The sequence below is a fragment of the Corythoichthys intestinalis genome, chromosome 13 (genome assembly GCF_030265065.1).
Source record: "Corythoichthys intestinalis isolate RoL2023-P3 chromosome 13, ASM3026506v1, whole genome shotgun sequence".
NCBI classification, from domain to species: domain Eukaryota; kingdom Metazoa; phylum Chordata; class Actinopteri; order Syngnathiformes; family Syngnathidae; genus Corythoichthys; species Corythoichthys intestinalis.
Genome location: NC_080407.1, coordinates 6,500,952 through 6,527,918, shown reverse-complemented (window position 1 = coordinate 6,527,918; position 26,967 = coordinate 6,500,952). Strand labels below are relative to the sequence as shown.

At 38.2% G+C, this 26,967-nt stretch overlaps 1 protein-coding gene across 1 annotated transcript in view; it reads right to left on the bottom strand.

Annotated features, from left to right (window-relative positions):
• The window catches only part of LOC130928165 (copine-8), an 86,738-nt gene that overhangs the window by 45,975 nt on the left and 13,796 nt on the right, over positions 1–26,967 (bottom strand). The window contains exons 2-5 of the mRNA XM_057854422.1: positions 13,311–13,351; positions 13,163–13,209; positions 12,638–12,741; positions 3,177–3,216 (exon numbers count right to left, since the gene is read on the bottom strand). Of these exons, the coding sequence (XP_057710405.1) occupies positions 3,177–3,216; positions 12,638–12,741; positions 13,163–13,209; positions 13,311–13,351 (232 nt within the window). The remainder of the gene's footprint in view (positions 1–3,176; positions 3,217–12,637; positions 12,742–13,162; positions 13,210–13,310; positions 13,352–26,967) is intronic.

Genomic DNA, 26,967 nt, shown 5'->3' with positions numbered 1-26,967 from the left:
GCCCCAATACCGCTTGGCGAACTCCAGACGTTTGCGTTTATGATTGTGAGTGAGGAAAGGTTTTCTCCGTGCATGCGTCCCAAACAGCTTGTTGGCGTGTAGACAGCACCTCATACCCACTGTGAAGTATGGGGGTGGGTCAGTGATGCTGTGGGGCTGTTTCGCTTCCCAAGGCCCTGGGAACCTTGTTAGGGTGCATCTACACAGAAATGGTTCACCAGACACAAAATCAAGCTCCTCCCATGGCCATCTCAGTCCCCAGACCTTATTTTGTTGGCAAAAGGGGGTTGTACAAAGTATTAACACTAGGGGTGCTAATAATTGTGACATACATTATTTGATGTCAAATATTTTTTCTTTATGTGGGATTTTTTCCCTAATGAATGAATGCACTTGTATTGAAGGTTGGATTTTTCTCTTTTTTTCCATTAAGGTTCCATATTACTTGAATAAAAAAAAAATATTAGAAGCTAAAAAACACATCTTTTTCAGGGGTGCCAATAATTATGGAGGGCACTGTAGGTCAATCACCCCTTCCATTTTGAATAAAAATGCCTCAAAATGGTGTCAATTGTTTGTGCTTCATTTGTGCTGTAAAATATTTCGTTTGTGCTGCCATCGTTTTTGAACATTTTCAAGTGATGACGTCACACAGCCCCCCATTTATTGCAGAATGGACCTCAAATGGCGCCATTCGTTTATGCTACATTTGTGCTCTTTTGCACTGTAAAAAATTTTGTTTGTGCTCCGATCGTTTTGTAGACATTGAGATTAGGGCTGTCAAACGATTAAAAATTTTAATCGAGTTAATTACAGCTTAAAAATGAATTAATCGTAATTAATCGCAATTCAAACCATCTATAAAATATGCCTTATGCCATATTTATTGTTGGAATGGAAAGATAAGACACAAGATGGATATATACATTCAACATACGGTAGATAAGTACTTTATTTGTTTATTATCACAATAAATCAACAAGATGGCATTAACATTATCAACATTCTGTTAAAGCGATCCATGGATAGAAAGATTTGTAGTTCTTAAAAGATAAATGTTAGTACAAGTTATAGAAATTTTATATTAAAACCCCTCTTAATGTTTTCGTTAGGGTTGTTCCGATCAAGTTTTTTTGCTCCCGATCGTTTTAGTTTGAGTATCTGCCGATCCCAATTTTTCCCGATCCGATTGCTTTTTTTTTGCTCCCGATTCAATTCCAATCATTCCCGATAATTTTTCCCGATCATGTTCATTTTGGCAATGCATTAAGAAAAACATTTTTAAAACTCGGTCGAATATATACATTCAACATGCAATACATAAGTACTGTATTTGTTTATTATGACAATAAATCCTCAAGATGGCATTTACATTATTAACATTCTTTCTGTGAGAGGGATCCGCGGATAGAAAGACTTGTAATCCTTAAAGGATAAATGTGACTTTGTATATTGTGACTAAATATTGCCATCTAGTGTATTTGTTGAGCTTTCAGTAAATGATACTGTAGCCATTTAACTGTTCTGCCCAAATGCATGATGGGAAGTGCAACCATGACTGAGCGTAGTGGCACCAATTGATATATCTTCTCTGCGTTGGGAAGGAACATAGGGCGTTAAAGAAAAGATCAACCATTACCGTTCTTCCCCACATTGCTTCCCACGATATTTCTAATTGTTGAGAGAGGGATTTTAAGGCTTTAGCCAATTAAAAAGAGGCTCCAAAGACTGCCAAAATTCTCTCTACTCATATTACGCTGCCTGCTAGCTCTATATATAGGTAAAACGGTGCAATTGTAGATTGAACGCGACAATGCGTGAGTGGGTCATGCAGCGCATGCGTTAATTGCATTAAATATTTTAACGTGATTAATTCTTTAAAAATTTATTACCGCCGTTTACGCGAGAAATTTGATAGCCCTACTTTAACCCAAAACTAAAGACTCTGGATGAATGTAAGACATTTTGTCTGTAACGTTAAATACAATTAGAAAACGATTTAAATAAAAAATATATACATATTAAAAAAAGGCATGTCCGATATTTTTTTGCCGATTCCGATACTTTGAAAATGACGTGATCGGACCCAATTGATCGGGACATCTTTAGTTTTCGTTTTAATAAAATTTGTAAAATTTTCACTCAAAAAAATAAACTAGTAGCTCACCATTGTTGATATCAATAATTACAGAATTCTGATGGTGCTGAAACCCATAAATTCTATCGCACCCAAGCGCCAGCAGAGGGTGACAAAGCACCAAAAAACACAAGTAACAAGTAGACATGACACTGTGCTGTCATTTTAATCTGTTTGAGCGGGGCATGTGCGTTAAATGCGTCAAATATTTTAACGTGATTAAATTTTAAAAAATGATTACCGCCCGTTAACGCGCCAATTTTGACAGCCCTAATTGAGATATTAACTTTGAGTGATGATGTCACTTACAGCTTTTCCGTATCCAACTCCCACGACTGACGGAGCGTACCAACTTTCTCAATAACAGAGGATTGTACCGACAACTAGCGCAAACATCGCACAAACATCTTTTTTTTTTTTTTTTAAAAACAGTGACACCTTTTCAATACAATACATCGATTCTTGATGGGAGCATATCTATAGCCCCTTGGGCTACAAAGTATCCAGTATCTTTTCAACATATTGTTACACCCCTAATACAGACTGCAACTGGTGGGCTACTTATTTCACAGCCGTTCCCATCCAACTCCCAGGTGTCTCTGCAGTCTACACCTTTCATGTTAAAACACTTCTAATGGATTGGTTGTGTGACTTCTCCCCCTCACACCCCTTGAAATCCTGCATCATCTAAGGAGGCTGCTCGGATAGCACAGCGCCTTTTCCGAGCCGCCGAGTCTGTCTCTTCTTGTATAGGACTATTGATTTTGAAATGATGTGATGGCACGGGGGAAGGGTGGGAAGACAGATTGAAGGAGGGAAATCGGAAAAGAAGCAATAGAAAGACATTTATGGAGGAACTGGGGAAAAACACCATATAAATGTGACAGTGGGGGAAAAAATGATGGCTTGGAATTTGATTTTCTATCATTACCTCTGTGTTATGAGGGGAATAACAATGATTTATCATTGCAAATTTGGTGTGAATGCAGTAGCAGATGAATCTTTTGTCGAAACGAATCATGCACGTCAAGGTACTCACGTGTTTGGACAAGTTGGCACTCTTGGAGTCGACGTCGTACCTGTGCGAAGGAAAGAGCTCGAGTGATTGGGTGAATTGGAATGGTAGGAACATGTTACATTTACCCTGTAACTCAGTAACTTTCGGAGAAAAATGTACTTCTAAAAGTAGTTTTACCAGGCCATACTTTTCCTTGAGTAGATTTGTGAAAAAGAAACACTACTCTTATTCCGCTAGTTTGGCTACGCTATTTTTGCTAACTAAGTGGCTCTACCAATTTCACCAACGAGACTTTACAAGAATATTCAAATGACATAATTACACCAATCAGACGTAAGAAATCTAGTGACGACACAGTCGGAAGTCCTGTGATCATGCCGGCGTGCTCAATCACGCGGCTTCTATAAAGCGCCTTTAAGTGCATGTGAACACGAAAAAACATGTTTATTTCTTAATACACGTGGTATTTTATGCTGTGTGGAAGCGATCGCTATATTTATTTAGTTTTTTGAATCCCGCGCCATGAAAATGAGTGACTTCCGGCTTCAGTCTTGCATTGAGGAGGAGGGCGCTGTGATGTGTACGGGTGAAGCCGTCCTCTTCACTATACAGTCGTACTGTTGTGTATGAGGACTAAGGATTCAGCTGATTTTTCGGATCAATACGTTTATTTTTCGCATCACGCCAGCCAAACGGCTGCAGAAAAATCGTGCGCCTTTTTGGAGTTTCAAAAGGTTCCCATTCACCGTGGATATTGGCCAAAACAAACCCTGCTACTGTGGGACCATTGGACTTACGAGGAAGTGAGTAAACATCTTGTTTTGTATTATGTCAAATACGAATACAGCGATTACAAAGTAAACACTACAAACTTTCTTTAAATAAAGGACTACTTACGTTTGATCATTGATAGGCATGTAAAAACCTCTCCTCGTGCACATTAGCTGCACGTTAGCTGCACAACAACTCCAGCCGCCCTCCTCCGTGGAACGAGCTGTAAATCGCTCTCCACCGGGCGGTTTGCCGATCCGCGAAGACAATCGACAACCCAGTCGTCATGTCATATAATCCGGGCTAGTTATGTGTGATTTTCCGCTTCGAAGACTTTGAAACATCACTCGGTTCGGGTTAGCATGTCGGCTAGCTGTCACGCCTCTTGGTTTGTTTACATTCTCCGAAGCCGGGAAAGGGAAATGACATATGTCCGATTTAGGTGTCATAAAATATCGTTCGGGAGGTGCGACAGTAAAGTTGAAGTCGACAGTTTTGACCATATTAAATTGTTGTATATAGTCGAATCGTCTCAAAATATGATTCCAATTCACATAATAATGCTATTTAAGACTTTTTTTCCTCCTGTCGTATGCTCTTTAGATAGATAAATACGATTTCAGATAGAGCGTTGCCATCAACATTACTCGAAAGCGCAGATTTCAATCCCAAAAAAGCAGGAATAAAGTCTTAAAAAGTGCTTGAATTTGGACATGGAAAAGGTGTACAAACCCTGTGTGCAGCATGAAGGAGCTACAATGTGCCTACCAGGTAGAACAACCCCGAGGGGCGTATATTTGACACCCCTGACTTCGTCATTCATTTCTTGTATAAAGGGCCCACACAGTCATTCATTCTCATGTTAGCAAAAATATAATTTCCCTTTAGTTGTAAATAGGGCTGCAGCTATCAATTATTTAACTAATCGATTAACCTATCGATTAGTTAGTTTCAATAATCGAGTCATCGTCTACAAACATTTAATGCCTGGCAAAAGTGTTTATGCTTGCAATAACATGTATTCTGACTTGCCAAGATTGCACGAACAAAATAAAATACCTGAGTATTTTGTCAAACTATTCAGAATTGCGCTTTCATTTCACAAGAGCAGTAAATGCATTTAAAAATTAATTTAAATACCTGAGCTTAGCCTCAAACGGTATAAAAAAATTGATAAACGAGGATCTAAGTACAACAGAAGAACAATTGGCTAACTTGCATAGCAAAGGTCCGCTAGCTTAGCTGCTATAAAATGCTAACATTTTTTTTAAAAAATGCTCTTAACAAACCGTTCAAACACTTATTCCCACAAAAAATGCTCAGCATACCTCTACGATAAATTACGAATGCATAAATAATCATATTATCGCAAAAAAAACTTAAGTTTGTCTAAACGGGGAGAAGCTGGATTCAGCCATGTTAGACGAGTTATGTCATTCACTTTTGCCACTAGAAGGCAGTGTATCCACCCAAATCAATCAAACTAAATGCAACAGTTTCAAAACGAATCATTACAACGCCACTCTAATTCCTTGAGTTCATCGATGAATCGTTGCAGCACTAGTTGTAATATTTGGAACTGTTGCTATTCTTGAGTCAAATTTTTGGCTACTCCTCCAACCCCTGATAACCGGGCCAAGCAGCTTATCGCCAACAATCGCGGCAGAAGCAAGGGGGTTGCACTTGGCGTCGTCCCAGGCACCCCCCCCCCAAACTGACACTAAACGGACTAATTGGATGTCACACATATGATTGCGATCTATGTTCTGCACATGTGTGAGAGTAATAGCGTCTCCGAATGGACTGAACGTGTTCCGCTGACCACCCGATCATTGAAGTATCACTCACGCCTCAACTCTCTCTCGCACCAGAGAACATTTGCTCTCAAACAGCCTCCCCCTCATCCCCAAAATTGCAGAGGCTACTCAAAACAAATTGGAGCCAGTCAAACTTGACAATCGGAGCTTATTTCAAAGCTTCAGGTCACAAAAAATGGATTACCCTTGGGTAATAATGCAATGACACGAGTTAAAATACATAAAGATCTCAGATGTGACTCAAACTCTTTGATATCACACCCGCTGTACTTATACTAGTTGTTATGGTTACCCTGTGCCTATAGCAACATGAACACACTGTTATATAGGTGATTCTAATGGAACTAAGACAAACTCAGCCTTTGAAGATTTTAGAGTTATTATTATATAAACCTGAAATAGTTCATTTTTTACTTGAAGGACGGTTGTGCTATGTTGTTACTAAAGATGTCCCGATCCGATCGGGTCCGATCACGTCATTTTCAAAGTATCGGAATCGGCAAAAAATTATCGGACATGCCTTTTTTAATATTTTTTTTATTTATTTATTTTTTTAATTAAATCATTTTTCTAATTGTATTTAACGTTATAGACAAAATGTCTTACACTCATCCAGAGTCTTTAGTTTTGGCTTAAAGTAGGGCTGTCAAATTCATCGCGTCAACGTCGGTAATAACATTAAAATATTTAATGCAATTAACGCATGCCCTGCACTACCCACTCACGCATTGTCGCGATCAACCTATAATGGCACCGTATTACGTATACATAGAGCTAAAAGGCAACGTAAAATGAGTAGAGAATTTTGACAGCCTTTTTTTAATTGGCTAAAGCCTTTCAATCCCTCTCTCAACGATTAGAACAATCGTGGGAAGCAATGTGGGGAAGAAAGGTAGTAGTTGATCTTTTTCTTTACACCCTAGTTTATTTCCCAACGCTGAGAAGATATATCAATTGGTGCCACTACGCACAGTCATGGTTGCACTTCCCATCATGCATTTGGGCAGAAGTTAAATGGCTGCAGTATCATTTACTGAAAGCTCATAAAAATCCACTAGATGGCAATATTTAGTCACAATATACAAAGTCACATTATCCTTTAAGAATTACAAGTCTTTCTATCTGTGGATCCCTCTCACAGAAAAAATGTCAATAATGTAAATGCCATCTTGAGGATTTATTGTCATAATAAACAAATACAGTACTTATGTACTGTATGTTAAATGTATATATTCGTCCGAGTTTTATTCATTTTTTTCTTAATGCATTGCCAAAATGTATATGATCGGGAAAAATGACTGGGAATGATTGAATTGAATTGGGAGCAAAAAAAAAAAAAAAAAGCAATCGGATCGGGAAATATCGGGATCGGCAGGTACTCAAACTAAAACGATCGGGATCAGTTCAGGAGCAAAAAAACATGATCGGAACAACCCTAGTTGTTACCAAGATGAAGGTGATCGATATGCTCTCGCCAAGAATCGATATATATCGTTAAAAAAAAAAAAAAAAACAGGTTGCTTCCAAAAACATTCATTAGAATAGTGTCTAATTCATGAGTCACTTTCTGTTCCGTAACCCAAAATCAACAGGAAGTGACCCAGAAATGTCCCAAAATCAACAAGAAGTTAAAAAAATCAAACGCAAATGACCTGAAATGGCCCAAATTTAACTCTTTGGCTGCCACTGACTGCCCTCAACGTCAGAGCAACAGAAAGTGACCTGTAGTCATAATTAATAGAAACCTAGCCCTTCACAGGGCTAACCTTACGTTAGCAAGGTACGGTAACGTTAATTTATTAGCGTTAAGTTACCGTAATTTCCCGAATATAAGGCGCACCCGTGTATAATGCGCACACAAATTTACTTGTAAAATCAAGGGGAAATTATTGTACCTGTTTATAACGCGCACCCTAATTTTAGCACCAATGAATAAAAGAATACAAGTAAACAGAGCTTGTGTACAGATACATAAATGTCATTTTACTGACTGGTGAAACACAGCACAAGCATAGCACATTGGTAGTTCGAAACATTACCATAAACTGACAATATTTACGGTAATAGTATGATTTGACAACTTCTCCACCTTACCAGAATCTAGGAGAAAACAAAACAGACTTTTCTTTTAAAGGCTGCTGCATAACTTGCTCGTTTCATCATGATGAATAAATGTTTCTTCCATGGATTGATACGGTAAAATGAAAGTGAGAACGTAAGTCGGAAACCCGTGAGAGCTCATCGCTGTCGACACGACAGTAACAATAGGAACTATTGTTATTTGGGTTTGAGTTTCCCGAGGGACAGATATAGTTGACGGACACAGAAAGTCTGTGTGCTTACATTTGTTATGGTCCGAGTTGCGGAGCTGCAATAAACGTTGACTCAAATGAGTTCAAGAAACTATATTCTGTGCTTTATGAAGAGTGAAAAGAGCAGAATTTAACACAGACGAAATCATTCGGCCGATCAGAGTGAAGTATTACCGAAACAAAATGGTGACGTCAAGTAGTGTAATAGTCGGCAACGGGTCGCCGCATACGTTTCTTCAACAACGTGGCCGTGTCAATAAAAAAAAAAAAAAAATCGGTTTATATATATTTGTAATATATGTATATTTCTGTCTCCATCCATGTGCCCGTTTATAATGCGTAATGATTTTACGAGTTGATTTTGGGGAAAAAAAGTGCGCGTTATATTCGGGAAATTACGGTAACTTAATTTTACCTTGTCCCGAGTACCGCTCCTCCGCTCTCGGAGTAAACGGGGGGCCTTCGGTGGAGCTGCAGCATTGAAGATGTGCTGTAGTGTTATGCAAGCGCTGTCATGAAGTGTGAACGCATGAAACAGTGTTCGCCTTGGTGTCCAGCTTTAAATGCTGCCACAATTTCATCGGTTTCTTCGCCGTTACCTCTATTTTCATGCATAGTTGAAATTAAATATATCGCGCGTTGTGCGTACTCCGGGCAAAACGTCATGCTTAGAGCTGACAAAAAGAAATGATTCGTCGAGGCGGAGAAAATTCCTCCATCAAGTTTTAAAATAGAGTTACTCGAATTATTCGAGTAATCGTTTCAGCTCTACAAAATAGTCTCTAGGTTATGTTTTGGAAACTGTTACCAAAGCAGATATTCAATCAACTCTGAGCTAGTAGAACTAAATCCCAGGGGGCTTTGAGTCTCCATGGCTCATGGAATACAATATAATTAGTCTGGGCTTAATCAAATAAAAGCAGTGAAACGATCTCCTAATTCAATGATGAATGCAATCGGAGAGGGTGGAAATGATCATCTACGGGGCGAGTTTCAATTCATTCATCCAAAGTCCAAAAGTCAATAAGATAGCAGCATGACTCATGCAAAAACATACCGAACCGAATACCTAACCTCCACTTTTGTTACACCTTCTGCTGAAGGTACTGAAGAGGTAAAATCAATAAATACATTTTAAAAAGTCACATCTTAGCATAGAGTGACTTATAGTCCAGATAATACGGTAACTCCAACTCTGATTGACTCTGGTAAGAGAGAATAAGTAATGTTGCTTTAGTTCTTAAAGGTCTGTAGTAGAGTTGTCCAATACTATTTGGTAAACGATAATATTGGCTGATATTTGCATTTTTTATTGATATTGGACAAAATCAGGTTTTCGTGATTGGGTTCGGGCCTATTTGCATATTGCCTTATAACATTCTACCTTTGGATAAGGCCTGGTCAAAGTTTTGTACAGCAGTTATGCTAATTGACCATTAAATGTCTCCAAACCAAGATGCTTGGAATTTGTTATGTGAGCAGACCATTTGCATTCATTGTGCAAAAATTGATTGAACAATAAATGAAAAATAATGAGTTATAAACTCATTACTAATACAACCCCAACAAAAAGTATGGAATCGCCAGTCTCGGACAAGCACTCACTCAGACATTTCATTATGTTGAACAAACTCAGCTAAAAAGCTTGAAAAAATAATGAATTATTTCAAAAGTGCAACTCCTTGGCCTTCAGAAACACTACAGAAATGAATTAAAACCATTGTGGTGGTCAGTAAATGTTACTTTTATAAAGCAAGTGCAGGGAAATAAATATAGAATCACTCCATTCTGAAGAAAAAAAATATGGAATCACTCCATTTTGAGTAGAAAATACAGACACACCCAGTCAATTTCCTTTCCTTAATTGGGCCTCTGCCTCAGATTAGATCTGCTCGTTAGTCAGCAGTTACAAACAGTGCGGTTATCAAACCTTGGAGGGCTGCTGGACCAAGTGGATTCACAAGAACGATGGCTCCAACAAGAGAGATGTCTCTTGAGACCAAGGAGAGGATTATCAAACTTCTTGAAGAAGGTAACGCTACACGTACGGTTGCCATTGATGTGGGCTGTCAGCTGTATCAAAAATCTGGACCAAGTACAAACAGCATGGCAAGGTTGTTAAAGTTAAGCGCACTTGTAGACCGAGGAAGAAATCCAAACGTCATGTCAAAACACTGAAGGCCTTGAAAACAAGCTGTACAACAAGACAAATAAAGAAGAAATGGGAGGAAGCTGGAGTCAAGGTATGTGACAGAACTGTGCAAAATCGCCAAAGGAAATGGGATTTTCATACAGGAAAGCTAAAAGGAAACCATCATTGACACTTAAACAGAAAAAAAGACTGCAAGGGGCTAAGGACAGGCAATCATGGACTGTGAATGACTGGATGAAGGTTATTTTCAGTGATGAGTCAAGAATCTGCATTGGACAAGGTGATGATGCTGGAACTTTTGTTTGGAGCCGTTCCAGTGAGATTTACAAAGATGGCTCCCTGAAGAAGACATCACAATTCTCTCAGTCCTTGATGATATGGGGCTAGATGTCAGGCAAAGGCACTGGGGAGATGGCTGTGGTTAAATCGTCAATAAATGCACAAGTTTACATTGAAATTTTAGACAACTTTCTTATCTCTTCAATTGAAAATATGTTTGTCATTTTCCAAGATGACAGTGCATCATGCCACAGAGCTAAAACTGGTAAAGCATTCCTTGGACAAAGACTCATCCAGTCAGTGTCATGGTCTGCAAATAGCCCAGATCTCAACCCAATTGAGCAAGCACACAGCAAGACTCTGACCTGCAAGAATGATCCGGCAACTGCAATTAAAGAGAGTTGGCACCAAATTGATGAAGAATAATGTTTGTCACTCATCAAGTCCATGCCTCAGAGACTGCAAGCTGTCATAAAAGCCAGAGGTAGTGCAACTAAATACTAGAGATGTGTTTTGATTGTTATTTCTTTGTTTGTTTCTCATGATTCCATATTTCTTCCCTGCACTGGCTCTATAAAACTAACATTTAGTGACCACCACAATGTTTTTTATTCATTTCTTTTCATGTTTCTGAATGCTAAAGAGTTGCACTTTTGAACTAATTAATTATTTTTTCAAGCTTTTTATCCGAGTTTGTTCTACATAATAAAATGTCTGAGTGAGTGCTCGTCCGAGACTGGTGGTTCCATACTTTTGCTAGGGGTTCTAACTACTGCGTTACTAGAAAGAAATAGTCACTAAGAAAACTAGAAAAGCAATAAAATGCAAAAATCTGTGGAAAACACTGGAAAAATGCGTCCTGGGAATTGACATTGCATTAGCATGTCCTATGATTTGTAACGCTTTGGCTTCCCCCTAGTGACTCTTTGGGGTAACTACTGTAAACGTGATTTAATTATAATAATAATAATAATAATACATTTTATTTTTAGAGCGCATTCAAAACACACAAAGACGCTTCACAAGAGAAATGGAATCACAGTACGATAAAAAGGTATTAAAAGGATAAAAAATTAAAAGCACAATAAAAAGAAGTAAAAATATAACAGAGCTAGGGGTTATGGTGGGAAAGAAAGACTGAACAGGTGTGTTTTCATTCTAGATTTGAAAAGTGATAGGGTAGATATGCTGCGAAGATCAGGGGGTAGGGAGTTCCAGAGCTGGGGGGCGCAATGACTAAAAGCTCTGGAACCAAAGGTGGAGAGGCGGACACGGGGGACGGAGAGGGGAAGAATAGTGGTAGAGCGAAGTGAACGGGTTGGATTGTTTAGACGGAGAAGATCGCAAAGGTAGGGAGGGGCCAGGGCATGGAGTATTTTGAAGGTGATGATGAGGATCTTGTAGTTAATTCTTTGTTTGACGGGAACCCAGTGAAGTTGACGGAGGATGGGGGTGATGTGGTATGTTGCGGGGGTTCGAGTGATGAGGCGTGCTGCTGAGTTCTGGAGGAGCTGCAGTTTCTGGAGGGACTTGTTAGGGTGACCGAAGAGCAGTGAGTTGGAATAATCGAGCCGGGAGGTTATTAGATTACAGACCAGGGTGGAAGCGGTATGGCGGGTGAGAGAAGGGAGGAGGCGATTTCAATTATGAATGATTCATTTCATTTAATGATGGGCATTTTGGCTCATTTTAATATGTATTATTCATATGGGACCTTTGTTTTCTAAAATGTCAGTTGAAGTTGTAATTTTCCCAGAATGTTTATTTTATTTGGAAAACCCTGAAGTTGTTACATTTATCATTATTAAAGCATGCAGTGGGGCATAACAATGCAATTAGACGTAATACAACCGCATAAATCGATATAAGTTTGATATCAGTGTCCGATTTTGTGAGTTGGACAATATCGGGATATTGGTTATGGGTTAAAAAGTCATTATCGGACAACTCTAGTCTGTACTGAGTGATCATCCCACACTAAAATCCCATCGTGAGTATACGCTGACTAAAACTAGACGAAAACTGCTTGAGTATTTCTGAACCAAAACTAGATGAAGACAACCTATTTTGAAATGACTCAGATACGAAGTCTTTTTTTGTCCAAAAGACAAAGAATTGGGATGAAAACACTTCAAAATAATCCTTACTTACAAGTCAAAGCGAAGGTTCTGCCGCTCTTCGAAGAAATAATCCAAAATAAATTTCCGCACAAAATCCGGATTGAGCGTGTTGTCGATCACCTCGGTTCTCCCAAACTGCAAATCAAACAAAACATGTAAATTATAACATACTGAGCAAAGTGCTTTAACGGGCCGTTAGTGAGCTTGGCAGTGACTCTCTTGCATAAGTAATCATTTGCCGAGTTACCACTCAGGAAAAAAGTGGCTAGTGAGACGATTAGACGAAGCGTTTAAGTCATGAATGCAGAGCGGCTGACAGATCATGTCAATGAGGGTCAGGCAGGTTCTGGTTTGGCATTTTACGGAGCCTATTAACAATGCGTGCGGGCGATGCTACTACTCAGAGCCATGAATAATTGTGCTCATTTCCATTTAGGAATTTGAATACTCATGGCGGCGCAGTTAGCCACATGCTCACAGTTGCTTAAACGGTTTGTTATTCTCTGCCATCACATCAACAGCTCTGGATTGCGTATAAAAAAAGTCAAACACTCACCTCTCTCCATTCTTTGTTTCCCATGCCTTGTGTGTAGAGGACACAAACTTAAAAAAAAAACATGACCGGAAATATACATTATGATCATAATCAAACATTCTAGCACAGTATTTTGTGTACAAAATTCTACACAACAATTCGATCTTACTCGGGTCCGATTTGGAGAAGGTATCTCTGTCCAGAAGGTTTCTGTGGAGATAAATAAAATGCACAATTCAGTACAAGGCTGCAGCTATCAATTATTTCACTAATCGATTAACCTGCCGATTAGTTAGTTTGAATAATCGAGTCATCGGATTAAAAACATTTATTGTACATGAGCATACTGTACAAAAGTACTGTATTTGTTTATTATAACAATAAATCAACAAGATGGCATTAACATTAACATTTTATTAAAGAGATCCATGGATAGAAAAGTACTGTATTTGTTTATTATAATTGTATTTGTTTATTATAACAATAAATCAACAAGATGGCATTAACATTATCATTCTGTTAAAGAGATCCATGGATATAAAGACTTGTAGTTCTTAAAAGATAAATGTTAATACAAGTTATAGAAATTTTATATTATAACCCCTCTTAATGTTTTGTTTTAATTAAATTTGTAAAATTATCAATCAAAAAATATACTAGTAGGTCGCCATTGTTGATGTCAATAATTACACAATTCTCATGGTCATAAAATCAGTCGCACCCAAGCGCCAGCAGAGGGAGACAAAACTCCAAAAGAACACAAGTAACACGTGCACATAGACCCTGTGCTGTCATTTTAATCTATTTGAGCGGGGCATGTGCGTTAATTGCGTCAAATATCCTAACGCGATTAATTTAAAAAATTAATTACCGCCCGTTAACGCAATAGTTTTAACCTAATTCGAATACAAAATAAAATACCTGTGTGTTTTTAAAAATTATTCTAAGGAGCTCTTATAAGGACATCGACAGAAATGAAATAAATCTAAATTTATCAGGTGCGCACCAGAAACAATCTGGTAAACATTAGCATTATATAGTATTTTGTCAGGGACGCGGGGCAGGCAGGTGTTGTGTGGACCCAAGTACAGGGAAAAGGAAGCGAGTCAAAAAGGCGGTGCAAAAGTAATTTAATTAATGCCGACATAAAAACAAAGTACAAACCAAAACTGATGTGATCCCAAAAAACACAGTAGCAAACAAAACTCAGGTTACTAACAAAACGCTGGGTATCAAAAACTTACTGAGGCAGAGAAACACGAGGGCTGTGACGTAGGAACGGGCAAGAATGGACACTGGCATAAAGACGTTGACATAGACAATGATGCAACAAGGAGTGAACAGAAAATGGGAGCTTATATACACACATGCAGACAAGGGGTAACGAGACAACAAGGAACAGGTGAGCACAGGAGGACAGACTAGGAGAAGGCACATCAGGTGAAATCAATGGGCAATCACAGGGACAAGTCACACTAGGAGAAAACAAACACAAAACCTAACAGAATTTAAGCTAGTGGACTTTTGCTCTGCAAGTTAGCCAATTGTTCTTTTGTAAGATCCTCATTTTTTAAAAATTTATTTATTTATATCATTTGGGTCTAAGCTCAGGCGCGCAGCAGACACCAGCAATTTCGGCGTGCTAAAAAGCTTTACGTCAAAATCTTGGACTCAATTAGCACCTGAGCTAGAGCCTGAGCAGATGGTTTAAATTGATTTTATTTCTGTCAATGCCCTTTCAGGGGCTCGGTACTATTCAGAAGTGCGCTTTCATTTCACAAGAGCAATAAATGCATTTTAAAATAAATGAAAATACCCGAGTTTAGCCTCAAACAGTATAGAAAAATAAATGAGAATCAAAGTACGACAGAAGTAGGGGTGCGACAAAATATCGAAACGGTGATATATCGTGATGCTTTGTATCCCAAAAGGTTATCGATATGCTCCTGCCAAGAATCGAGATATCGTTTTAAAAAGGTGTCAATGTTAAAAAAGAAAAAAGAAAAAAAAAAAAGGGAACCAACAAGTTGCTACCAAAATCTTCCATCATATTTGTGTCTCAGGTAACTCTAAGGCTGGCATTGACGGTGCTCGACACCCAATCCATTTAGACTGGGAACATTCGTTCATTCAAAATAGGGCTGCAGCTATCGATTATTTTAGTAGTCGATTAATCGATGAACTATTTGGTTCGAATAATCGAGTAATCGGATAAGGAACATAAAAATTCAAAATACCTGAGCTGAGCCTCACACGGTATAAAAAAATAGGATCTATGTACAACAAAAGAACAACTGGCTAACTTACATTGCAAAAGTCCGCTAGCTTAAATGCTATAAAATGCTAACACTTTTTTACAATGCTCTTAACAAAGGGCTCAGACACATATTCCCACAAAAAATGGCTAAATATACCTTTAAACTAAATTACGAATGCTTCAAAAAATCATTACCTCAAACAAAAACTTAACAAAGCAAAAGCTTACGTTGGTCTTAACAGGGAGCAGATGGATTCAGCCATGTGAAATGAGGTACGCTAGGGGGCCGAGTATCTACGCAAACCAATAAAAATAAATGCAAACACTTTCAAAACAAACCATTACAACGCCACTTTAATCAAACGAATACTCGAAACAGCATAATTTAATTTGAATCTTTTTTTCTAATCGAATACTCGAGTTAATCGATTACTCGTTGCACCTCTAATTAAAAACCAGGGCATTTGCAGTCATTCTGTCCAATTTTCGGGGCATTTACAGGTCACTTGCTGTTCATTTACAGGTCATTTCCTGCTGAGTATGAGTCACTGCCTATACATCTGGGTGATTCCCAGGTCACTTCCTGTTCTGTAACTCAAAATAAACAGGAAGTGACCCATAAAATACCCTAAAATCAACAGGAAGTAACTGAAAATCAACAAGTAAATGACCTTAAATGGCCCAAAATGACCTCATTGTCTGGCATTGACTGCCACTGACGGCCATAGACGTTTAATCCGTTTGAAGTGGGAGGGTGGCAGCGAATGAACGAATGTTCATTCGCTGCCACCCTCCCAGTTTAAATGGATTGGACGTCTACTAGTGATAAACTCATTCCAATTCGCAGCAGAAGCTTGTTTTTCCCCTTTATTAGTTGTTTGTAGACTATCCTAGAAAGATTTCCTGACCAATGTATCGATAATCGTTGTATCGCAATATCGTCAGATCATCGTTATTTTGAGCTTTGTATCGCAAATCGTACCGTATCGTGAGGTAACAAGAGGTTCCCACTCCTAAACAGAAGAATAATTGGCTAACTTGCATAGCAAAAGTCCGCTAACTTAAATGCCATAAAATGCGAATGATTTTTTTTTTTTTGCAATGCGCTTAACAAATCGTTCAAACACATATTCCCACAAGAAATTGCTAAATACACCTATAAACTAATTCTAAATGCATTAAAAAACATATTAGCGCAAACAAATACTTATGTTGGTCTTAACAGCCATGTTAAATGAGTTATGTCATGTTCACTGTTGCCACTAGAAGGCAGTGTATCCATCCAAATCAATAAAACTAAGTGCAAACTAGAGATGTCCCGATCCGATATTTGGATCAGACGCCGATATGGGCAAAAAAATGCGCATTGGTATCGGATCGGCCAACACGGGAAAAATTCCGATCCAGTTTTTTTTTTTTTTTTTTTTAAAGTCCGGTCCGGGTTTTCCAGCGCACCGATTTACAAAATCCATTCCAGTTTTTGCTTCGGTTTCCCTAAAATCTGGTCCGCATTTTACGGTACACCTTCAACACATTACATTTACATTACCGTCTCCCAATTTACCGAGAGACTTTATCGGTAAAAATGTCAGCTGTGTGGGATCATTTCACCTTAAAGGACGACAAATTTTTGTAACTAATGCACGAAACATCAAAAGCATCTAATAGCTTGGGGGGTTTGTGGGATTTTTCACTGAGGCCGTTTGTGTGTTTTGCTTTTTTAAAGACAGTTTACAATATTATTTGCACGTTTTACTGACTGACTAATAATAATAATAATGCATTTTATTTATAACGCACTTTACATTTGAAAAACAAATCTCAAAGTGCACAAACAAATCTCAAAGTGCACTATGCCATTTCTGTTTGTTATTTATAATGTTTTGTGTTTGTCACTAAATAAACAGGTCAGTTTCTTGTTACCAACCCGTTGTGTGTTATTCAAACTCACCTAATTCAGCTGGCTAGTTGTTATCAAGAGTACTAAAACCTTTTTCAACATGAGTCTGACAACTAAGTGAGGAGGCTAAATAACTTTAAACTTTAAAACATGCTCGGATAGGCCGGCATCGGCCAGTATCGGTATCGGATCGGAAGTGCAAAAACCCTAATCGGGACATCCCTAGTGCAAACACTTTCAGGACAACTCATTACAACATGATTCTAATCCAAGCCGCAAAATTTGATTCGAAGCTTTTTTTTTCTTATGAATTATTGAGTTTATCGATTAATCGTTGCAGCTCTAATCCCCAGGATAACCCACTACATCGTCACTAAAACACACCGACTCAAATGCATAAGAATTCAAGACTGAAAAGAAAAGAAAATCAGTTAAATGAATTGACTGGTATGAATGAGAAATAATCATTCAGTCGAATTCAAGAGTAAAGAGATGAAAAAAACTCAAGCACGCTGTTGAGTGGGGTCATCGGATTGCAATCGGGGTTAAATGAGTGCAGAAGCAGCAAGCTTTGATGAAGACTGATAGAGATATTTCAAATTCTGCTGTGTTGTAACCTTCATCGCTTAGACATAGCGCCACTCAAAAACTAAATCAGTTTTCCAGTTCAACACCTGCTCAGCATCAATCACGCTACAGACGCTAATTTAGCATTGGTTTTGGGGGTGAAGTTTAGCGACGAGTTAAAATGCACAGTCCTCCCCGGAGAGCATATTTGAGGCTTCAACGGTGTACGAGTGGCTGCTTCTCAAAGCAAATCAGACACGGCGGCACTCCAAATGGGCTCCTGGGCTCCCCCTGTCAGTGCGTAAGACACACGTTTTCAGGATTTCCACCTCAGAGGACAACGTGAATGATTCATAGCTCTCTCTTTCACTCTCGTTATCTCTCATTCCTTCCCTCTTTTTTATCCCGAGGCAGAGTGTGGAAAGCTAAAAGCAGACTTCAATTCAGACAGGTCCGAACCAAACTCAAAACAAGCTGGCTGACTTGATTACAATTAAAACATACCGGTCTTTAAATTCAAATTCCTCCATTTATCCCATTTGTCAACAAATACCAACCTACATTACAATCATGTTGAAATGTCAGATGTTAAAATATTCTGCATGAATACACGGCATTGCCCTTTTCAAGCACTCGTTTATACAGTCGCCAAATAAAGAGTGCAGCACAACATCCGTTGATGATGGATTGTACGTGAATTTAGCAAAAAAATACAAACAGCGTTTAAGAGACTTGCACACATAAAGATGACATTCATTCATTCTTTCTCTCGCTGCTGGACCTCAACTTGACCTTGGCCTGAAAAAGTAAGGTCTTGGCAACGCAAACTCTACACGGTCTAATGCTTATCCAGTTCAACGCATGCTCACTTTGTATGTGAGACTGCGAACAAACCATATTTTTCAGGCTATAGGTCTCACTGGAGTATCTCTCTGATGTATAAATCGCACCAGTTTAAAACAAATACACCAAAAAAACTGAGAACAGACATTTAAAAGAAAAAAAGGCATTACACCCCTTTATCAAAGGGCACACTTTCTCAATATCAGATCAGTGGAAGTGATAATGGCATATTTCTCATCATTAAGTGAGATCCTGTCGTTTTATCTTCATCTATTAACTCTACAATTAACAACAAAGCGCAAATGCCAGCTCCAAATGCCAATGCTAGCAAGATGAGTGCTAATATGCTGTGCGAGACCTTTGTCCTGCATTTAATTTCTTGAAAATGTCCTCAGACGCTTCCAATTGTTTCAAAACGTGTAATTACTGACACTAAAGCTGACGACATGTATTTCAATGGGGATATTTTTCCATTATTTTCAATGGGACCAAAACTATTTTCAAAACACTTTTTATGCAGTTAAGCCACACCTAAAAAATCATGAAATGAAGGCGCACAAATGTTGTATTCAGTTTTTGCCAACGACGTACGCTTCGGCCAAAATTTGCACACAAAAAAATGCCCACTCATTTCCAATGGCTGAAATTTCCCATTCATTTTCAATAGCACAAAAACGTCCATTTACTTCCATTGATTTCCAAATTCCAAGTGACCTGATATTAACAGGAGTGACCTAAAACGTTGCCATAAGCCATACTTAAAAATTTTCAGGAAATCAAGGCGCACAGATGTTGAAAACAGGTTTTGCCAACGACGTACGGTTCGGCCAAAATTTGCCAAAAAATGCCCACTCATTTCAAATGGCCAAAATTTCCCATTCACTCCCACTACCACAGCAAAGGTGGCAACAGAGGTTGTCCGTCCCTCCTGAGGGAGCAGTGATGGCCAAATGAAGCTTGTTGAGGGTTAGGGTTAGGGTTAGGTACGACGTACGCTTCGGCCAAAATTTGCAAAAAAAAAAAATGCCCACTCATTTCTAATGGCAGAAATTTCCCATTCATTTTCAATTGCAAAAAAAACTTCCATTTACTTCCATTGATTTCCAAATTCCAAGTGCCCTGATATTAACAGGAAGTGACCTAAAACGTTCGCATGAGCCATACTTAAAAATTTTCAGGAAATCAAGGCGCACAAATGTTGAATACAGTTTTTGCCAACGACGTACGGTTCGGCCAAAATTTGCCCAAAAATGCCCACTCATTTCAAATGGCCAAAATTTCCCCTTTCACTCCCACTACCACAGCAAAGGTGGCAACAGAGGTTGTCTGTCTCTCCTGAGGGAACAGTGATGGCCAAATGAAGCTTGTTGAGGGTTAGGGTTAGGTACGCCGTACGCTTCGGCCAAAGTTAGGTTAGGTACGACGTACGCTTCGGCCAAAATTTGCAAACAAAAAAAAATGCCCACTCATTTCTAATGGCCGAAATTTCCCATTAATTTTCAATAGCTTGTTGAAGCAATGAGGCTTTGGTTTAAAGCTTCGTGGTGGTTCATTTCCACAATGGCGCTATCAAGTAGTCTTGAAGCTTGAAGTGAAAAATGTTGAGGATTCTACGGCTATTTGTTTAAGAAAATTAGAATAACTTGTGTTACTAATTACTATATGAACAGGATGATTTAGTATTCATATTTATATAGAAGTAATAGCTTTCCCACCGTGTTTTGGCTTTAAACTGTCCTTTAAGTTGTAAAAATTCAATATTTAGCATTGCAATTAGGGCTGTCAAATGATTAAAATCTTTAATCGAGTTAATTACAGCTTAAAAATTAATTAATCGTAATTAATCGCAATTCAAACCATTTATAAAATATGCCATATTTTTTTGTAAATCATTGCTGGAATGAAAAGATAAGACACAAGACGGATGTATACATTCAACATACAGTACATAAGTACTGTATTTGTTTATTATAACAATGAATCAACAAGATGGCATTAACATTATTAACATTCTCTTAAAGCGATCCATGGATAGAAAAACTTGTAGTTCTTAAAAGATAAATGTTAGTACAAGTAGTATAGAAATTTTATATTAAAACTAGGGGTGTCAAACGATTAAAATTTTTAATCGAGTTAATTACAGCTCAAAAATTAATTAATCGTAATTAATCGCAATTAATCGCAATTCAAACCATCTATAAAATATGCCATATTTTTCTGTAAATTATTGTTGGAATGGAAAGAGAAGACCGAGATGGATATATACATTCAACATACGGTACTTAAGTACTGCATTTCTTTATTATAACAATAAATCAACAAGATGGCATTACCATTATTAACATTCTGTTAAAGCGATCCATGGATAGAAAGACTTGTAGTTCCTCAAAGATAAATAAAAATAATAAATAAAACATATAAATATAAAAATAAAATATATAAATATTTATAAAAATTTATAGAAAATAAATAAAAGATAATAACTAGTACAAGTTATAGAAATTTTATATTAAAACCCTCTTCATGTTTTCGTTTTAATAAAATTTGTAAAATTTTCAATCAAAAAATAAACTAGTAGCCCGCCATTGTTGATGTCAATAATAACTTACACAATGGGTGCTGAAACCTATAAAATCAGTCGCACCCAAGCGCCAGCAGAGGGCGGCAAAACTCCGAAAAACACAACAAGTACACCTTTCACTTTGCTGTCCTTTTAATATGTTTGAGCGGGGCATTTGTGCATTAATTGCGTCAAATATTTTAATGGGATTAATTTAAAAAATTTATTACTGCTCGTTAACGCGTTAATTTTCAAAGCCCTAATTAAACCCCCTCTTAATGTTTTCCTTTTATTAAAATTTGTAAAATTTTCAATCAAAAAATAAACTAGTAGCTCGCCATTGTTGATGTCATTACACCATGCTCACTCCCCAAACCCATAAAATCATTTAGACCCGAGCGCCAGCAGAGGGCGGCAAACAACAAAAAACAGGTAACAAGTAACAAGCGGATATTATACTGATGTCATTTTAATCTGAGTGCGGCATATGTGTTAATTGCGTCAAATATTTTAACGTGATTCATTTAAAAAATTAATTACCACCCGTTAACGCGATAATTTTGACAGCCCTAATTGCAGTGCATGCTAGGAGGCATGAGGCATGTTGGACAGTTTTGAGAGCAGCGAGTGATGACCAAATGAAGCTTGTCGAAGCAATGACGCTTCAACGCTTCATGGTGGGTCATTTGCTCGATCAAGTGGTCTTAAAGCTCAAGAAGACATTGACGATCAGTGTGTGACAGTTAGACAGTGTTGAAAATTGAATGGCTCTAGTAATTTTCTCCTTTTTAAATTTGCGGCTGAAGTAACCGCGCATAGCAACAGAGCAGGAAGATTCTCCTAAGAGAGACCTAAGGAACCTAAGTGGGTATGCTCCAATGTTCGCAACAGGTCGCCGAACACACATCCTAGCAAAATGACCCTCCGCCGCTTCTCTCCCCTTGCATTTTTCATTGATCTATCCGATTTGATGAGCGACTCAGCGGCAACGGACTGCAGGGGAGCATCAGCAGCTTGTATTTTCTCTCCGCTCCTCCAAGAAGGCTGCCCTAATTCTTCCTGACAAGGGCTGGGAGAGCCAAGAGAACATCTCTACACAGACACACACACTTTGGCGACAAACTACACATCCGTCATGTACGGCGCACATCTGTCCCAGCGGCATTTCACCTTAATTGCCTTTGTCACGCCGCTTTCACTGCAGTTTAGTCTGACCGGCCTCCGTCAGCGCATGTCACGGGCCAAACGCTGTCAGCTGCTTTCCGTGTGGGGAAACGTTCCAAATAATACAACATTATTCATACATTATACATACATTACGAGCAGCGCCGGGTTATACACAAGACGCCGAATGTCTGTTTATGCAAGGGAGATGGAGAAAGACAGAGATGGCATACTCGACTGTGCACGCTAAGGGTTTCTCATGAGAGAGTTAGACAGACTCCCTGGAGGAATTAAGACAGTTTCTGTGCAATGTGAGATGACTTTATTACGCCACACTTTCTCTCTCCCTACGCTTCTCATTGTAAACAAGGCTGTGAGCTTTGTTTAGCGTACATGAATGCACCTTCTTTTTTTTAAGGAAAAAGCAGATTTTTTTTGCTGTAAAATCCATGTGGGAGCTGATCTACATTGATCAGATGGAAATGTCACTGATGCTGATGTGTGCTTAAATGTCATCAGTGTTATGATTGACAGGATGCGTTTGCACGTGAGTCTTATAATCAGTAATGCTTATCTGTGGTGGAAAAGGTACACACACTGTGTTAAGTGTGCATGCATAGTGTAACCACAAAGTCAACAGTTCTTACAATTTGCCCTGAATTTGTCCTTTAGAAGACTTCTGAATCTGTTGACCGATCCAGACTCATCCCCTTTTTCTAAGAATGATGGTAGCTTTGCATGTAATGCAAAAGCTACCATCTATAATAGTCCCTAGAGATGTCCCGATCACGTCATTTTCAAAGTATCGGAATCGGCAAAAAAATATCGGCCATGCCTTTTTTTAATTAAATCGTTTTCTAATTGTATTTAGCGTTACAGACATAATATGTTACACTCATCCAGAGTCTTTAGTTTAGGCTTAAGGTAGGGTTATCAAATTTATCCCGATAACGGCGGTAATTTATTTATTTATTTATTTTTTTATGTATCACCCCTGCCTACTGCCCGAAGTTAGCTGGGATAGGCTCCAGCACCTCCGCGACCCTCGTGAGGAATAAGCGCCATGGAAAATGAATGAATGAATGAATGAACGTTAAAATATTTAACGCAATTAATGCATGCGTTGCACGACCCACTCACACATTGTCGCGCTCAATCTGTAATGGCACCAATTTACCTTCATAGAGAGATTAAAGGCAGCGTAATATGAGTAGAGGGAATTTTGGCAGCCTTTGGAGCCTTTTTTAATTGGTTAAAGCCTTACAATCCCTCTCCCTACGATTAGAAAGATCATGGGTAGCAATGTGGGGAATCAAGATAGCAATTGAGCTTTTTCTTAACACCTTATGTTATTTCCCAATGCAGAGAAGATATATCATTTGGTAGCACGACGCACAGTCATGGTTCCACTTCCCATCATGCATTTGGGCACGGCTCCAGTATCATTTACTGAAAGCTCAACAAATACACTAGATGGCAATATTTAGTCACAATATACAAAGTCACAAGTCTTTCTATCCGTGGAACCCTCTCACAGAAAGATGTTAATAATGTAAATGCCATCTTAATCTTGAGGATTTATTGTCATAATAAACAAATACAGTACTTATGTACTGTATGTTGAATGTATATATTCGTCCGAGTTTTATTCATTTTTTTCTTAATGCATTGCCAAAATGTATATGATCGGGAAAAATTATCGGGAATGATTGGAATTGAATCGGGAGCAAAAAAAAAAGCAATCGGATCGGGAAATATCGGGATTGGCAGATACTCAAACTAAAACGATCAGGATCGGATCGGGAGCAAAAAAACATGATCGGAACAACCCTAGTTATAATCATTTGTTTCAATATGTACTGTAATTATTTTCTGTATAAAAATTAATTTGGTGTTCAAAAAGTTTTTTCAAACTTGAGTCTTGAAAAAGAGGGGTTCATCTTATAATCAGGGCCTTCTTATATTCGGGCCAATACGGGTAAATAATTTATTAACGACTGCATTCTGGCTTGTGACTCTAGACGCGCCAATATGCCTGCCTAACTATTGCCAAATACGAGTAGAGATATGTGGACATCGCCGTTTAGTGGTGGCCGCCATTACTGGGGTGTTTACACACCTCAGTAGCAGCCCAGCGTCAGTCAATATAAACAGTAATGTTAGCTGCGTGCTGCAGGCGGCACACCTCAGCAATGGTGGACTTCGGGTGGTTTTACTCGGATTCGTCAGCAGATATACTATTAAAACTGGATAAAATGTCGTCATAGAAATCAATTGGAACTAGCATCTTAATGATAGATTGGTTTATTTAGATTTCAAAAACCAGAAGCCATTCATTTACGTGATTGCTCTTTAGTTTACATATTTAAATGATCAGATATTTAGATTTGAATGAGGCAAAATAACATGCTTTTTCTCTCAAATATATTGTTATAATCATTTGTTTTGATTAGGGCTGTCAAAATTATCGTGTTAACGGGCGGTAATTAATTTTTTAAATTAATCACGTTAAAATATTTGACGCAATTAACGCACATGCCCCGCTCAGATTTAAATGACACTGCAGTGAAATGCCCACATGTTAATTGTGTGTTATGGAGTTTTGCCGCCCTCTGCTTGCGCTTGGGTGCGACTGATTTTATAGGCTTCAGCACCCATGAGCATTGTGTAAGTAATTATTGACATCAACAATGGCGACCTACTAGTTTATTTTTTGATTGAAATTTTTACAAATGTTTTAAAAATGAAAACATTAAGAGGTTTTAATATAACATTTCTATAACTTGTACTAACATTTTTCTTTTAAGAACTACAAGTCTTTCTATCCATGGATCGCTTTAACAGAATGTTAATAATGTTAATGCCATCTTGTTGATTTATTGTTATAATAAACAAATACAGTCCCTATGAACCGTATGTTGAATGTATATATCCATCTTGTGTCTTATCTTTCCATTCCAACAATAATTTACAGAAAAATATGGCATATTTTATAGATGGTTTGAATTGCAAATAATTGCGATTAATTACAATGAATTAATTTTTAAGCTGTAATTAACTCGATTAAAAATTTTAATCGTTTGACAGCCCTAGTTTCGATATGTACTGTAATTATTTTCTGTATAAAAATTAATTTGGGGTTCAAAAAGTCTTTTTTCAAACTTGATGTCAGGGAGTGCGGGCGGGCAAGGTGGAACCAAGCGCAGGGAAATTGAGGCGAAGCAGATAACGGTGCAAAAATGATTTAATTAAAGCCAACTAAAAACAAAACACAAAACAAAGGCTGTGGTAATCAAAAGATTGCACAGAGGCAAACAAAACTATCACTAACAAAAGACTGCTTTTCAAAAACTTACACGGAACACGAGGGCTTGGAATAATGCTGACCAGACCATGGACGTGGACATTGACGTTGACAATGACGCAACAAGGGCTGAAAAGAAACTGGGAGCTTATATACACACGCAGACAAAGGGTAACGAAACAATGAGGAACAGATGGGTGACACAGGTGGACGCAGATTGGAGGATACACAAGGAGCGGTGCACCAGGTGAAATCAATGGCAATTACAAGCACGCACTAGGAGGGAATCAACACAAAATCTAACACTTGAGTCTTGAAAAAGAGGGTGTCGTCTTATAATCAGGGCTGTCCTATATTCGGGCCAATATGTTAAGTCGATGCCATTGACACAAATGCAGGCCCATGCCATTGATGGCCATGTACGTCAAAATATCAACAGTTAGTGATCCCGAAATGCCCCAAAATAAACAGGAAGTGACTCCAAAACGTCCCAAAATCAACTGGGTGGGTCTTAGGTCTGGAACTATCACAGTAAAACACACATCACAATTTTTCCACAAATGGAATTTTCCAATTTTAAAATTACTGTACTTAACTCATTTACTGCCATTAACCGCGAATAATATTCAAGAGGGATGACAGGAAAAACTCGTGTATGACTGGGTAAACACGAGGTTGTTTGATATAAACAAAAAAAATTAGAATGATGACATACCGTACAATGAAATATGCAAGAAACAGGTGTGACAGCATTTTATTTTCAAAATTATTCCATGCTATCTTTGTGCTCTATCTGGCGAGATAGCAAAGTCACGAGGCAATCTGTCTTAGGTAAAAAATACAAGGTAGCTGAGGCAGGAAAGTTGCTTTTGAGTGGCTGTCCTTGTCTAAAATAAGACCACATCAGTGTGACTTTGAAAATAAGGAGGCCAATGCAAAAACCTTTACTCACACTGTAAATTCTCTTGAAGCAATGTATACTAACAGGGTGTGATACATTTCAATTGTTGACCCGAATGATGACTTATCGGGTATTTATATTTCGCATTTTAAATGTTACACGTCTAGTTGCTGTTGTAATTCACACTTGCGCGGCAAACCAGAAAATAGCAACAGAAGGAAAGGGTCGATAGTAATTTCCTCACACTGCCTAAATCTTTACTGCCTTGACTCTGAAAGGCAAAACCTGATTACACAACACTATTGTGACACACAAATTCCCGTGAACACA